General features: G+C 44.9%; 1 protein-coding gene and 1 long non-coding RNA gene across 2 annotated transcripts in view; one reads left to right on the top strand and one right to left on the bottom strand.

Annotated features, from left to right (window-relative positions):
- Nucleotides 1-14,753, bottom strand: part of LOC148148646 (uncharacterized) — a 58,241-nt gene that overhangs the window by 15,377 nt on the left and 28,111 nt on the right. The window contains exon 8 of the mRNA XM_087993075.1: nt 14,367-14,432. Coding sequence (XP_087849201.1) covers nt 14,367-14,432 — 66 coding nt within the window. The remainder of the gene's footprint in view (nt 1-14,366; nt 14,433-14,753) is intronic.
- The window catches only part of LOC148148647 (uncharacterized), a 37,942-nt gene continuing 23,466 nt past the window's right edge, over nt 278-14,753 (top strand). The window contains exon 1 of the long non-coding RNA XR_015758943.1: nt 278-369. This is a non-coding gene — a long non-coding RNA (uncharacterized LOC148148647). The remainder of the gene's footprint in view (nt 370-14,753) is intronic.

Here is a 14,753-nt window from a genome sequence, read left to right as displayed (position 1 = left end):
AGGAGAAAGTGAGGACTGCAGATGCGGGAAATCAATGTCGAGAGTGTGGTGCTGAAAAAGCACAGCAGGTCAGGCAGCATTGAAGAGCAGGAGAATTGACGTTTCAGGCAAGAGCACTTCATCAGGCAAGAGCCCCCGATGAAGGGCTCTTGCCTGAAATGTTGATTCTCCTGCTCCTCAGATGCTGCTTGACCTTCTGTGCTTTTCCAGCACCACACTCTCAAATATAAAATAGTCGCTCAAACTTTCAAGAAAATGTTCCTTTTTTTTTATTCACAGGATGAGGGTGTCACTGTCTAAGCCAACATTTATTGCCCAGAAGGCAGTTGACAGTCAACCACATTGCTGTGGGTCTGGAGTCACGTGTAGGTAAGGATGGCAGTTTCCTTCCCTAAAGGACATTAGATATCGTATGTTGGATCTTTAAAATTAATACGAATACTCATCTGTATGGGATCGTGTTTGTAAGTTGTCAGTCGGATGTTTGTAAATCAGGGATTCCCTGTATTCTTGAATCAACAAGGGGCATACCATGTTAGGTTCAGTGAATAATAAGATAGATTTATTAATAGATTAGATTAGATTAGTTACAGCATGGAAACAGGCTCTTCGGCCCAACAAGTCCACACCGACCCTCCGAAAAGCAACCCACCCAGACCCCATTCTCCTACATTTACCCCTTCACCTAACACTATGGGCAATTTAGCATGGCCTGCACCTAACCTGCACATTTTTGGACTGGGAGGAAACCGGAGCACCCGGAGGGAACCCACGCAAACACGTGGAGAATGTGCAAACTCCACACAGACAGTTGCCTGAGGCGGGAATTGAACCCGGCATCTGGCGCTGTGAGGCAGCAGTGCTAACCACTGTGCCACCGTGCCGCCTAATGGTGCGTGAAATTTTATCAAATACCAAACACAATATGATCAAATGCAATGTAGTGTTTGAAAGGAAGAAACACGTACAAAGACTGCATATTTAATTAAGACTTCAATGGTGCAACTTAGATACTGTCCATGGTAAATAGGATATATCTGTTAAAAAAAATGCAAGATCAGCGGATATTCAAAAAATTATTTAAAATGGGGCTGAATTAATTTGGGCCCTAAAGGGAAAGAGCTCTATTTGCTAAGAAAAACAGTCACAAATGACTGAAGAGGAAACTGACAACATGAAAGTAAAAGAAAAAAAAATGCAAAATTACAGCACAGAGCCTAGCAAATGGAAAATTTACAAACAGCAGTAAAGGGTGGCAAAACAGAAAAGAAGCTTGCAAAGGTTAGCAAAATCAACAGAATTATATTCAGAAAAAAATGAGGTAGTTCAGAGTACCTGTAACAAATGGTAATTGCAAAATTGTCAATGACAATAAGGAAGTGGTTGACATTTTGAGTAAGTAATTTGCCTCAGTATTTACAGGAAAGGAAACATTGACTTGCTGGATCTTCCAAGGAAACTAATATCACCAAAATTAGCATATGTAACAATAATAATGAAGAAAATCATTAAACTAAAGACTGAAAAATCCAGAGGACTGGATGATTTTCATTCTAGGGATTTAAAAGAAGCAATTAAAATTATTGAAAATTCTCTAACAATAGCCTTTCAAAGTTCTTCTAATTTGGAAAACTTTCCTATGGATTGGGAAATTGTAACGGTTAACCCACTACTTAAATAAGATGAGGAAAACCAGAGATTAGCAATCATTTAGCTGAACATAGGTTGGGGAAATTACTGGATTTTATAATGAAGAATAAGATGACTGAACACCATGAAAATTTTCAGATGATCAGAGATAGCCAGTGTGGATTTATAAAGAGTGGATTACACCTGATGGGCGAGATACTAGATGAGTATTTTGCATCAGTGTTTACTGTGGAGAAGGACATGGAAGGTGTGAGGAAATAGATTGTGACATCTTGAAAAATGTCCATATTACTTCAGTGGTGGTGCTGGATGTCTTGAAACACATAAAAGTGGGTAAATCCCCAGGACCTGATCAGGTGTAACCTGGATCTCTGTGGGAGGCTAGGGAAGTGATTGTTGGGCCCCTTGCTGAGACAGTTTTATCATCGATTGTTACAGGTGAGGTGCCGGTAGACTGGAGATTGGCAAACGTGGTGCCACTACTTAAGAAAGGTGGTAAGGCCAAGCCAGGGAACTATAGACTGGTGAGCCTGAGTGGTGGGCATGTGGTTGGAGGGAATCCTGAGGGACAGGATTTGTATTTATTTGGAAAGGCAAGGACTGATTAGGGATAGTCAAGCATGACATTGTGCATGGAAAATCATGTCTCACGAACTTGATTGAGTTTTTAAAATCAGTAATGAAGAGGATTGATGGGGGCAGAGGGGTGGATGTGATTTATACGGCAATTCAATTCCCTACAGTGTGGAAACAGGCCCTTCAGCCCAACAAGTCCACACTGACCCTTTTAAATGTAACCCATTTCTCTTTGACTAATGCACCTCACACTATTCCTGAAGAAGGGCTCATGCCCGAAACGTCGATTCTCCTGCTCCTTGGATGCTGCCTGACCTGCTGCGCTTTTCCAGCAACACATTTTCAGCACCTCACACTATGGGCAATTTAGCATGGCCAATTCACCTAACCTGCTCATCTTTGGACTGTGGCAGGAAACCGGAGCAGCCAGAGGAAACCCACGCAGACATGGGGAAAATGTGCAAACTCCACACAGACAGTTACCCGAGGCTGGAATCAAACCTGGGTCCCTGGCGCTGTTAGGCAGCAGTGCTAACCACTGAACCACTGTGCCACCCCAAAACTTCATTAAGGCGTTCGACAAGGTTCCTCATGGTAGACTGGTTAGCAAAGTTAGATCTCATGGAATACAGAGAGAACTAGCCATTTGGATACAGAACTGGCTCAAAGGTAGAAGACAGAGGATGGTGGTGGAGGATTGTTTTTCAGACTGGAGACCCATGAGCAGTGGTGTGCCACAAGGATCGGTGCTGGATCCACTGTTTTCGTCATTTATATAAATGATTTGAATGTGAACATAGGAGGTATGGTTAGTAAGTTTGCAGGTGACACCAAGATTGGAGGTGTAATGGACAATGAAGAAGGTTACCTCAGTGTACAATGAGATCTTGATCAGATGGGTCAAGGGGTTGAGGAATGGCAGATGGAGTTTAATTTCGATAAGTGTGAGGTGCTGCATTTTGGAAAAGCAAATCTTAGCAGGACTTATATACTTAATGGTAAGGTCCTGGGGAGTGTTGCTGAACAAAGAGACAATGTGCAGGTTCATTGCTCCTTGAAAGTGGAGTCGCAGGTAGGTAGGATAGGAAAGGCATTTGGTATGCTTTCCTTTATTGGTCAGAGTATTGAGTACAGGAGTTGGGAGGTCATGTTGCGGCTGTACAGGACATTGGTTAGGCGACTTTTGGAATATTGTATTCAATTCTTGTCTCCCTCCTATCAGAAAGATGTTGTGAAACTTGAAAGAGTTCAGAAAAGATTTACAAGGATGTTGCCAGGGTTGGAGGATTTGAGCTATAGGGGGAAGTTGAATAGGCGAGGGCTGTTTTCCCTGGAACATTGGAAGGTGAGGGGTGACCTTATAAAGGTTTATAAAATCATGAAGAGCATGGATAGGGTAAATAGACAAGGTCTTTTTCCTTGTGTGGGGGAGTCCAGAACTAGAGGGCATAGGTTTAGGATGATAGGGGAAAAATTAAAAAGGGACCTAAGGGACAACGTTTTCATGCAGAACGTGGTGTGTGTATGGCAGGAGCTGCCAGAGGAAGTGGGGGAAGCTGGTACAATTACAACATTTAAAAGGCATCTGGATGCATGCATGAACAGGAGAGATTTAGAGGAATATGGGCCAAGTGCTGGTAAATGGGACTAGATTAGGTTTGGATATCTGGTCTGCATGGACGAGTTGGAGCGAAGTGTCTGTTTCCGTGCTGTACGTCTCTATGACTCCAGTGGACTGAGGCATACCTTTGCATGTGCTTTAGGTGGACTTCGGAAAGCATTTTATAAAGTCGTTCACAAAAATATGAACTGATATTGGAAGAATTGAAAGGAATTTATCTACCCAGAATGTAGCATGGCCAAATTTGCTAATGTCAGAAATATGGCTGACATCTGTGGTATCAGAATCCTCTAAAATTGGGAAATTTATGCCAAGTGTAAAAACCCAAAACCCAAGACACATAAGTATTGTGAAATAAAAGCCAACATTTTAGAGCAAGCACGCAGAGGTATGCTATACAGTAAGAGGCATAAATTCAGCCATTAAATAAAAGACCTGGCTCAGCAATAGGAATTCAACATCGTCTGGTCGCTATCCACCCCGACCTCAAATTCACCTGGACAGTCTCGGACTCCTCCCTCCCCTTCCTAGACCTTTCTGTTTCTATCTCAGGCGACCGAATCAACACGGACATCTACTACAAACCAACCGACTCCCACAGCTACCTGGACTACACCTCCTCCCATCCTGCCCCCTGTAAAAACGCCATCCCATTCTCCCAATTCCTTCGTCTCTGCCGCATCTGCTCCCAGGAGGACCAGTTCAAAATACGTACAACATAGATGGCCTCCTTCTTCAAGGACCGCAATTTCCCCCCTGACGTGGTCGACGGTGCCCTCCACCGCATCTCCTCCACTTCCCGCTCCTCCGCCCTTGAGCCCCGCCCCTCCAACCGCCACCAGGACAGAACCCCACTGGTCCTCACCTACCACCCCACCAATCTCCATGTACAGCGCATCATCCGCCGTCACTTCCGCCACCTCCAAACAGACCCCAGCACCAAGGATATATTTCCCTCCCCTCCCCTATCAGCTTTCCGTAGAGACCACTCCCTCCGCGACTCCCTTGTCAGATCCACACCCCCCACCGACCCAAACTCCACTCCCGGCACCTTCCCTTGCAACCGCAGGAGGTGCAACACTTGTGCCCACACCTCCCCCCTCACTTCTCTCCAAGGCCCCAAAGGAAACTTCCATATCCGCCACAGATTCACCTGCACCTCCACCCACATCATCTACTGCATCCGCTGCAGCCGGTGTGGCCTCCTCTATATTGGGGAGACAGGCCGCCTACTTGCGGAGCGATTCAGAGAGCACCTCTGGGCCACCCGGACGAACCAACCCAACCACCCTGTAGCACAGCATTTCAACTCCCCCTCCCACTCCACCGAGGATATGCAGGTCATTGGACTCATCCACCGCCAAACCACAACAACGCGACGGTCGGAGGAGGAGCGTCTTATCTTCCGACTGGGAACCCTCCAACCACAGGGGATGAACTTGGACTTCACCAGTTTCTTCATCCCTCCTCCCCCCACCTTGTCTCAGCCGAATCCCTCCAGCCCGGCACCGCCTTCCTGACCTGCAGTCTTCTTCTTGACCTCTCCGCCTCCATCCTACTCCGACCTATCACCCTCACCTTGACCTCTTTCCACCTATCACATTTCCAACGCCCCTCCTCCAAGTCCCTCCTCCCTACCTTTTATCTTCTCCTGCTGAACACTCTCTGCTCATTCCTGAAGAAGGGCCTGTGCCCGAAACGTCGAATCTCCTGTTCCCTGGATGCTGCCTGACCTGCTGTGCTGTTCCAGCAATAAAGTTTCAACTTTGATCTCCAGCATCTGCAGACCTCACTTTCTCCTCCATCATGTGGCAAGGGTAAAGCCTTCACCTACCACTGCATACTACAAATAAAAGATTGACCACTTAATATAATATGTCCTTATTCTCCCTTACATCAGAGAGTCATAGTCCCATTGAGGAGGGGAATAGATAATTCAAACCTTTGTTCATCTCATGGCTGTTGCCATGCTACCTCCAAATAGCAGGAGAGCCTTGTCTGAACTGTGAGTGGAATACACTAAGAAGGATAGTTATCAATACAAAGAGTGGAGCTGGAAAAAGCATAGCAGGTCAAGCTGAATCAGAGGAGAAGGGGAGTGGACATTTCAGGTTGGAACCTTTCATCAGGTCTGAGGAAGGGGAAGGGGGCTGAGAAATAAATAGAGTGAGAGGGGTGGGGCTGGGGGAAAGATGGGTGGGATGGCAATAGATGGATGCCAGGTAGGAGGTGGCTGTGATTGGTCACTAGGAAGGGTGGAGCAGTGGAAAGAAGGTGGATGGGTAGGGTCAGGTTAAGGGGGCAGGGTGGAGAGGGAGTGCTGAGCCTCGGATGAGATGGGTGGATTGGGAGATTTGGAAGCTGGTGAATTCTATATTAAGGCATATGGTTGTAAGCTCCCGAGGTGGAATGATGTGTTCTTCCTCCACTTTGCATGTAACCTTGTGTTGATGGTGGAGGAGGCCCAGGATGGATATGTTGTTGAGAGAATGGGAAGGGGAGTTGAAATGGCTGGCAACCAGAAGGTGGGGTTGATTCGAGCGTGCAGACCATAAATGTTTCCTGAACTGGTTCCCAAGTTTGTACTCGATTTATGGAATGACCTGCCAGAGGAAGTGGTGGTGGCTGGTACAATTACAATATTTAAAAGGTATCTGGATGGGTATATGAATAGGAAGGGTTTACAGGGGTATGGGAAAGTGTGAAGACTGCAGTGCTAGAAAGTCAGAGTCGAAAAGCATGGCACTAGAAAAGCACAGTAGGTATATGGGCCAAGTGCTGCAAATGGGACTATATTAATTAAGGATACTTGGTCGGCATGAACGAGTTGGACCGAAGGGTCTGTGTCCATGTTGTACATCTCTACGACTATGACTCTCTGATGTAAGGGAGACTACATTGGGGCAACAGATGCAATAAATGCAATAAAGAGGAAATGCATGTGAATCTCTGCCAGACTTGGAGTGATTCTTTGGGGCCTTGGACGGAGTTGAGAGGGGAGGTGTGGGGGTTTTGCACTGCCTGCATCCTCAGGGGAAGGTTCCAGGTGTGGAGGAGGGGTTTGTTAGAGTGTGTAGACCTAACAATGGAGTCACAGAGGGAATGATCCCTGCGAAAAGTGGGTATAGGTGGGGAGGGAAATACCATTTTGGTGGTGGGGTCAGACTGCAAGTGGTAGAAGATGATGCGTTGGACTTGGGGATTAGTGGAGTGGAATGTGAGGACAAAGGAGACTGTATCCTTGTTGTGGTTGGGGGGGGGGTTAGTTTGAGGGCAGAGGTATGGGAAATAGAGGAGATGTGGTTGAGGGCATTGTTGATCACGGGGGAGGGGAAATTGTGGTCCTTGAAGGAGGAGGATATTTGGGATGTCCTGGAGTGGACTCACTCATCCTGGGAGCAGATGTAGTGGAGGTGGAGGAATCAGGATTATGGGATCACCTTTTTTGTAGGAGGTTGGGTGGAAAGGGGTGCACTTGAGGTAGCTGTGGGAACCAGTGGGTTTGTAATAGATGTCAGTGCTGAGTCAGTTGCCGGACATGGAGACGGAGAGGTCCGGGAAGGGGAGGGAGGTGTCAGAAATGGTCCAGGTGAATTTGAGGTTAGGGTGGAAGGTGCGGATGAAGTGGATCCCAGGTTCACCTCTGCCGTGTCTGTTCCCAGGATGAGCGATTCCACTCTAGGACATCCCAGATGTCATCCTACTTCAAGGACTGCAATTTCCTCTCTTCTGTGATCAACAATGCCCTCAACCACATCTCCTCCATTTCCCATAACTCTGCACTCAAACACTCCTCCCACACAACCACAACAAGGAAAGAATTCCCTTTGTTCTCTGATTCCAATCCACTAATCTCCAAGTCCAATGCATCATCCTCCACCACTTCAGCCATCTGCAGTCTGACCCCGCCACCAAAATGATATTTCTGTCCCCACCCCTGTCCGCTTTTCGCAGGGACATATTTCCTCCGCGACTCCCTTGTTAGGTCCACATCAACCCCTCCTTTCCGATTAGTCTGCAGAAAGTGCAAACCTGCCCCCACACCTCTGTCCAAGGCCCTAAAGAATCATTCCAAGTCCAGCAGAGATTCACATGCATTTTGTCTAACCTGATTTATTGCGTCTGTTGTTCCCGATGTGGTCTCCTCTGCATCAGTGAGATGGGAACTGGTTCAGGGAACATTTATGGTCTGTACGGTCCAATCAACCCCACCTTCCGGTTGCCAGCCATTTCAACTTCCCCTCCCACAACGAAATGTATACCCTGGGCCTTCTCCACCATCAACACAAGGCCATATGCAAACTGGAGGAGGAACATCTCATCTTCTGCTTGGGAGCTTACTACCATAGACCTTAACAGAGAATTCACCAGCTTCCAAATCTTCCCAAACCCCTCATCTCATCCCAGGCCCAGCCTTCCCTCTCCGCCCTGCCCTCTTGACCTGACCTGTCCATTTTCCTTCCCACCTATCTGCTCCACCCTTCCTACTGACCAATCACAGGCACCTCCTACCTGCATCCATCTGTCGCCATCCCACCCACCTTGCCCCCAGCCCCACCCTCCTCCCTCTATTTATTTCTCAGCCTCCTTCCCCTCCTGATGAAAGATTCCGACCTGAAATGCTGACTCCCCTTCTCCTCTGATGCTGCTTGACCTGCTGTGCTTTTTCCAGCTCCACTCTTTTTCACTTTGACACTCCAACAACTTCAATTCTCACTATCTCCAAGGATTAGTTATCAGACATGCTGAACAATATGAACCACATGAAATGTGTGATAATGGTTGTGATATATTTGAGAGGAATTTAAAAAAGGGACAAAATTGAAGGCACTTTATTGCAGATGGGAGAAAGATCAGGGTCAGTTAGCCGGACTCAGCTACAAGATCAGATACAGCAGCAATGCTGCGGTTTGGAAGTATTCCAGCCAAATCATAATAATCGCACTCTGGTGGTCAGGTGACTGCAATCAGGAAAAAGGTCAGGAACTGTCAGCCTGGCTCACAAACCTACAGTTTTAACTCGTGAGGTTGTAAGTTATCAACCAAATCTGAGGGATATTGATGGCTGGGAGCTGGAAGTAATTTGAGTGTAACAACCAAATCTAGAGGGGTTTGGGTCTGAGTTGAGTTAGGTTTGGGGCAGAAATGTGGGGTTTTGCCTATGATTTTTTTTTTAGAAAGGTTTTTCCAATAAGCCATGGTGATTTTGTGTTTGAAAGAAAGCTGAGTTTAAATCATGGGTGAACTTAAACTGGACGAATCAATTGAAATGTTGTGCAGTGTCCTTTTTGATTCAAAAATCTTAAAGGTGGTCTGGATGTTTGGATGTTTTTTTAATAAAGTACAGGTTTGTGGTTGAGCCTAATCCTGTGTCTGTGCAGTTTTGTTCTACATAAAATCCTACAGTCCAAGAACCTTGCCAACAAAGTGTTTCTATCTACATTAAGAATGGGAACTGCTTACAATGTTACAAAGATTTATAAATAAATTGAGTGAATAGGAAAAATGGCCTATATTGAAATCCAATTGCCACTTTTTCCCAATAGGATCACAATTTACCAGTGGACCTTTTTACTGGGATTATTTATTAACCCTGTCTTATTACACAATACAAGATATAAAATAACTTACCTCTCCTTAGTTCTATTTCTCTAGAAAACTGGCATGAAATCATTCCACAAACACATCTTATCAACCACCTTTGCCAATTTGACTGAGCTAGTTTATATTAAGATTAAAGTACCTCACACTTATTACACTGTTTTTGTTATAAATTCCAATAACTTCTTGTTTTATGTTCTGTCCAATATGCTTATCATTAGGAGCCTACAGACTACTCCCACCTGTGTTTTGTAGCCTTTGGTATTACTAATGTCCACACTAATTATATTTCCCAATTAACTGAATTGAGATCCTTTCTCACCACTGTCCTTACGTCATCTTTTACTATCAGGGCTATTTCTCCTCCTTTTCCATTCTGTCTATCTTTTCAAAATGTTGTACATCCTGGAATATTTATTTTCCAATTTTGATCACCTTGTAACTGTCTGTCTGTAATTGTGATTTGACCCAATCATTTGTGTTCCATCTACATTTGGAATGTGGGTAATATTGGACAGGCTCAAAAAGTGTGGTGCTGGGAAAGCACAGCTGGTCAGGCAGCATCTAAGGATCAGGGGTCGACATTTTGAGCATAAGCTCTTCATCAGAAATTTAGGGGTGGTGCCCAAGGGAGCTGAGAGATAAATGGGAGGAAGTGGGGCTGGGGGAGAAGGTAGCTCGGAATGTGATAGGTAGATGAAGGTATGGGTGATGGTGATAGGTCCGATTGGTGGGATGGGTGGGTCGGAAGATGGACAGATAGGACAGTTGAGGAGGGCAGTGTTGAGTTGGAGGGTTGGATCTGGGATAAGCTGGGGCCGGCGAAATGAGGAAACGGGTGAAATTGGCATTGGTCCCGTGTGGTTGGAGGGTCCCAAGGTGGAAGGTGAGGCGTTCTTCCTCCAGGTGTTGGGTGGCTAGAATTTGGTGGTGGAGGAGGCCCAGGACATGCATGTTCTTGGCAGAGTGGGAGATTCTTTACTCGGAGGGTGGTGAATCTTTGAAATTCTCTATGCCAGAGGGCTGGGAAAGCTCAATCATTCAGTAAGTTCAAGACTGAGATCAACAGATTTCTAATTACTAATGACATCAAGGGATATGGGATAGTGTGGGAATTTGGAGTTGATTAGACAGTTAGAGTGTCACTTAGCATGGAAAAAACCCTTTGGTCCAAGTAGTCCAGAATGACCATAATCCCAAACTAAACTAGTCCCACCTGCATGCACTTGGCTCATATTGCTCCAAACATTTCTTATTCATGTACTTATCTAACTGTCTTTTAAATGTTATAACTGTATTGTATTAACCACTTCTTCTAGAAGTTCATTCCACACATGAACTTACTGAATGATTGAGCATGGCTCATTAGAAAGTTTGCAGATGACACTCAGATTGGTGGAGTAGCAGATAGTGAAGGGGTCTGTCAGAGAATACAGCAGAATATCGATAGATTGGGGAGTTGGGCAGAGAAATGGCAGATGGAGTTCAATCTGGACAAATACGAGGTGATATATTTTGGAAGATCCAATTCCAGAGCAAACGATACAGTAAATGGAAAAGTCCTGGGGATGTACAGAGTGATCTGGGTATTCAGGTCCATTGTTCCCTGAAGGTGGCAACGCAGGTCAGTCGAGTGGTCAAGAAGGCATATAGCATGCTTTCCTTCATCAGATGGGGTATTGTGTACAAGAGTTGGCAGGTCATGTTATAGTTGTATAAGATTTTGGTTTGGCCAGATTTGGAATACTGCGTACAACTCTGGTCGCCACATTACCAAAAGGATGTGGATGCTTTGGAGAGGGTGCAGAGGAGGTTCACCAGGATGTTGCCTGGAATGGAGGGTGCTAGCTATGAGGAAAGGTTGAGTAGATTGGGGGGGATCTGATTGAGGCCTACAAAATCATGAGAGGTGTAGACAGGGTGGATAGCAAGAAGCTTTTTCTCCCCCAGTGTGGAGGACTCAATTACTAGGGGTTATGAGTTCAAACTGAGAGGGGAATAGTTTAGAGGAGATATGCGTGGAGAGTTCTTCATGGAGAGGGCGGTGGGTGCCTGGAATGTGTTGCCAGCAGAGATGGTAGGGACGGGAATGATAGCATCATTTAAGATGTATCTAGACAGATGCATGAATGGGCAGGGAACAAAGGGATACAGATCCTTAGAAAATAGACAGCAAGTTTAGATAGAGGATCTGGATTGATGTGGGCTTGGAGGACTGAAGGGCCTGCTTCTGTGCTGTAATGTTGTTTATTCTATGAACCACTCTATGTAAAAAAAATTGCCCCATGTCGTTTTTAAAATCTATCTCCTCTCATCATAAAAATATGCCTCCTAATCATGTAATTTCCCTACCCTCGGAAAAAGACACCTGCCATTTACCTTATCCATACCCCTCATTGCCTTATAAACCTTTGTAAGGTCATTCCTCAACCTCCTATGCTCCAATGAAAACAGTCCCAGCTTATCCAGCCTTTCCTGAGAACTCAAATCATCCATTTCCTGCAACATCCTGGTAAATCTCTTCTGAACCCTCTCCAGCTTAATGATAATAATCATCCATGAGCTAGAATGATGGAGCAGACTTGAAGGGCTGGATGGCTTACCCTTGCTCCAATGTTCCTTACCATTCCCATTTCACTTGTTACCAAATAAAATCTAAGCAGAATTAATGGGAAGATGGGGTTCTGCTTTTGATGAGGCCAGACTGGAAAATTTCAGTTCTACTGCAGATTCAGCTGGTTTCTGTTCTGTTCTTGGTTGCATATGAACAAATGAATTAGGAGCAGAAATAGGGCACTTGAGTGTGCTGTTACATTTGATAAGGTTATGGCTGATTTGATTGTGGACTCAATTCTACTTTCCTGTTTACCCCCCACTTTGTTAACCAAGAACGTATCTGACTTAGTAGAAAAAAAATGTAATACCCTTGCCTCTCTGTGGAGGAGAATTTCACAGTCTAATGATCTTCAGAACATTTTATTTCCATTTTAAATACAAGACTCTTTAAACTCACTCCCCTCGTTCTAGTTTACCTCACAAGGAGAAATACCCTCTCTGTATACCACAGTCAAGCACTCTCAGGCTGTTATGTTTTTCAATACAATCATTTCACATTCTTCTAAATTCTGGTTAATATCGAGTCAATCTGTTCAACCTGTCCTCATAACATATCACCTTCATTCCAGGAATCAGTCAAGTGAATTGTCTCACCAAAGTTAGTAGTATAGCAATCTGTGGAGAAAGTTACCTAAGAATACAAGATCTTGATCAGATGGGCCAATGGGCCGAGAAGTGGTAGATGGGGTTTAATATAAACAAATGTGAGGTGTTGCATTTTGGTAAGGCAAATCAGGGTAGGACTTAAGACAGTTAATGATAGGGCCCTGGGGAGTGTTGTCGAACAGAGGGACTTAGGGTGCAGCTTTATAGTTCTGTGGAAGTGGCATCGCAAGTAGACTGTATGATGAAGAAGGTATTTGGCACGCTGGACTTAATTGTTCAGAGCATTGAGTATTGGAGTTGAGACTTTGCGTTGCGACTGTACAAGACATTCGTGAGGGGCACAGATAGGTTGATTAACCAAGGTTCTTTTTTTCAAGAGTAGATGAGTCCAAAACTAGATGTCACAGGTTTAAGGTGAGAGGGGAAAGATTTAAAAGGGACTTGAGGGGCAATGTTTTCACATAGAGGGTGACGCATGCATGGAATGAGCTGCTAGAGGAAGTGGTAGAGGCAGATACGTATTACAACATTTGGACAGGTACATGAATAAGAGGGATATGGGCCAAATGCAGGCAAATTGGTCTAGTTCAGTTTAGCATATTTAGTTGCATGGATGAGTTGGACCAAAGGGTCAGTTTCCATGCCGTTTGACTCTATAACTCTATCTTCCAATGAAATTGTATCCTTTCTAAAGTAAGGAGACCAAAATGATGCACCGTTCTCTATGTATGATCTCACCAATAGCTTGTTTTACTGCAACAAAACTTCCCTTCTAATTTATTCAATTCCCTTTGCAATAAAGGCCGTTGTTCCATTTGCATCCCTATACCGGCAAACCAATGTTTTATTGATTCATGTTCCAGGATGCCCAAATCCCCATTACCGCAGAATTCTACAATTTCTCTCCATTTAAATTGTCTGCTGTTGAGAATGGAAGTAGATGCTTGAAACTGTGACAGTGAGCCCAAGATACCTGGGATGTATTTGGGACCAAAAGTCCATCAAACCTTTTTAATTGAATATAAGCTTCAGCACCTTGGCCCATCTTGTGGACCATGCGAAATGCCTCCACGGGCCACACTTTGAGAATCACTACACCCGTCTCAGTTATTTCATATCAGCACTTACCCTTCATTCAATTAAACAGGATGAGCCCATGTTGTTCCCCAGACACCACATCCCAAACTGTGCGAGAATTACTGAAGCAAAGTAGCACCTTCTAAATCCCATGGCAAATAACTGAGTTTTGTAATTTGTCTCTCCCCCAGCAATACAAGCATATTCCCAGCAACCACTTCTGTGTCTGTGAAGTGCACCGGCCAGGACGATAGTGACTGTAAGAGGGACATCTAGCTATAGCAGGCCATCACCCTCTGTGAGTAAGGGCTCTAGGTGGCTTAGATTATACTGCCTGACATTAGTGGAGCCTTTTGAGCTGGGAGCCCCTGAAGTATGGTGGGAAGGAGAACTGCTTGTCCTCAAGCCTTTCAGCCATACTCCTGTTAGTAGTCTGCACGTCATGCTCCCGACTGGAACTATTGATGCCTAGACTCCTCCAGATCACAAATGACACTGGTAGAGTCCCCAATAACAACAAGAGGATTGGAGCAGCTGCCTAGTTCCACATCTAAACTCCCTTTGCCTGCTCCATCGATAGCAATTTATGAGAACGTATACACTCTACCACATTCCAGACCTTTTTCTACTTGATTCAGCTGAATTTCTTCATCATATCCGCACATCAGCTTCAAATCTTGCAACACTGTAAGGCAATAAATGTAAAATAAATTCTAAAGAGCCGCAGGTTGGCGATTTCTGTTATCATTGCTTATATCGCTCAGGAGATTTGATACAAATTTACATGTTGTGTGAAGGAAAATGAGACTTTACCAATCACAGTTCCTGAATGTGAGTCGGGGGAGCACTGCAGAGGACAGATTTGATAACTCATATAGGAAAATCACATTGAGCTGGACACCTGGGAGGGAAGGCTCAGGAATGCACCCAAAAGATAAACTTAACAACAGCTGATTATCCAAACTTTTCTTGCTGCTCGAATGGAGCATTGAATATAAAGCATGCG

Source organism: Chiloscyllium plagiosum, unplaced genomic scaffold, assembly GCF_037043375.1.
Source record: "Chiloscyllium plagiosum isolate Xiang-an unplaced genomic scaffold, Cpla_swu_hap1 HiC_scaffold_12, whole genome shotgun sequence".
NCBI classification, from domain to species: Eukaryota; Metazoa; Chordata; class Chondrichthyes; order Orectolobiformes; family Hemiscylliidae; genus Chiloscyllium; species Chiloscyllium plagiosum.
This window is presented reverse-complemented; position numbering and strand designations above follow the sequence as displayed.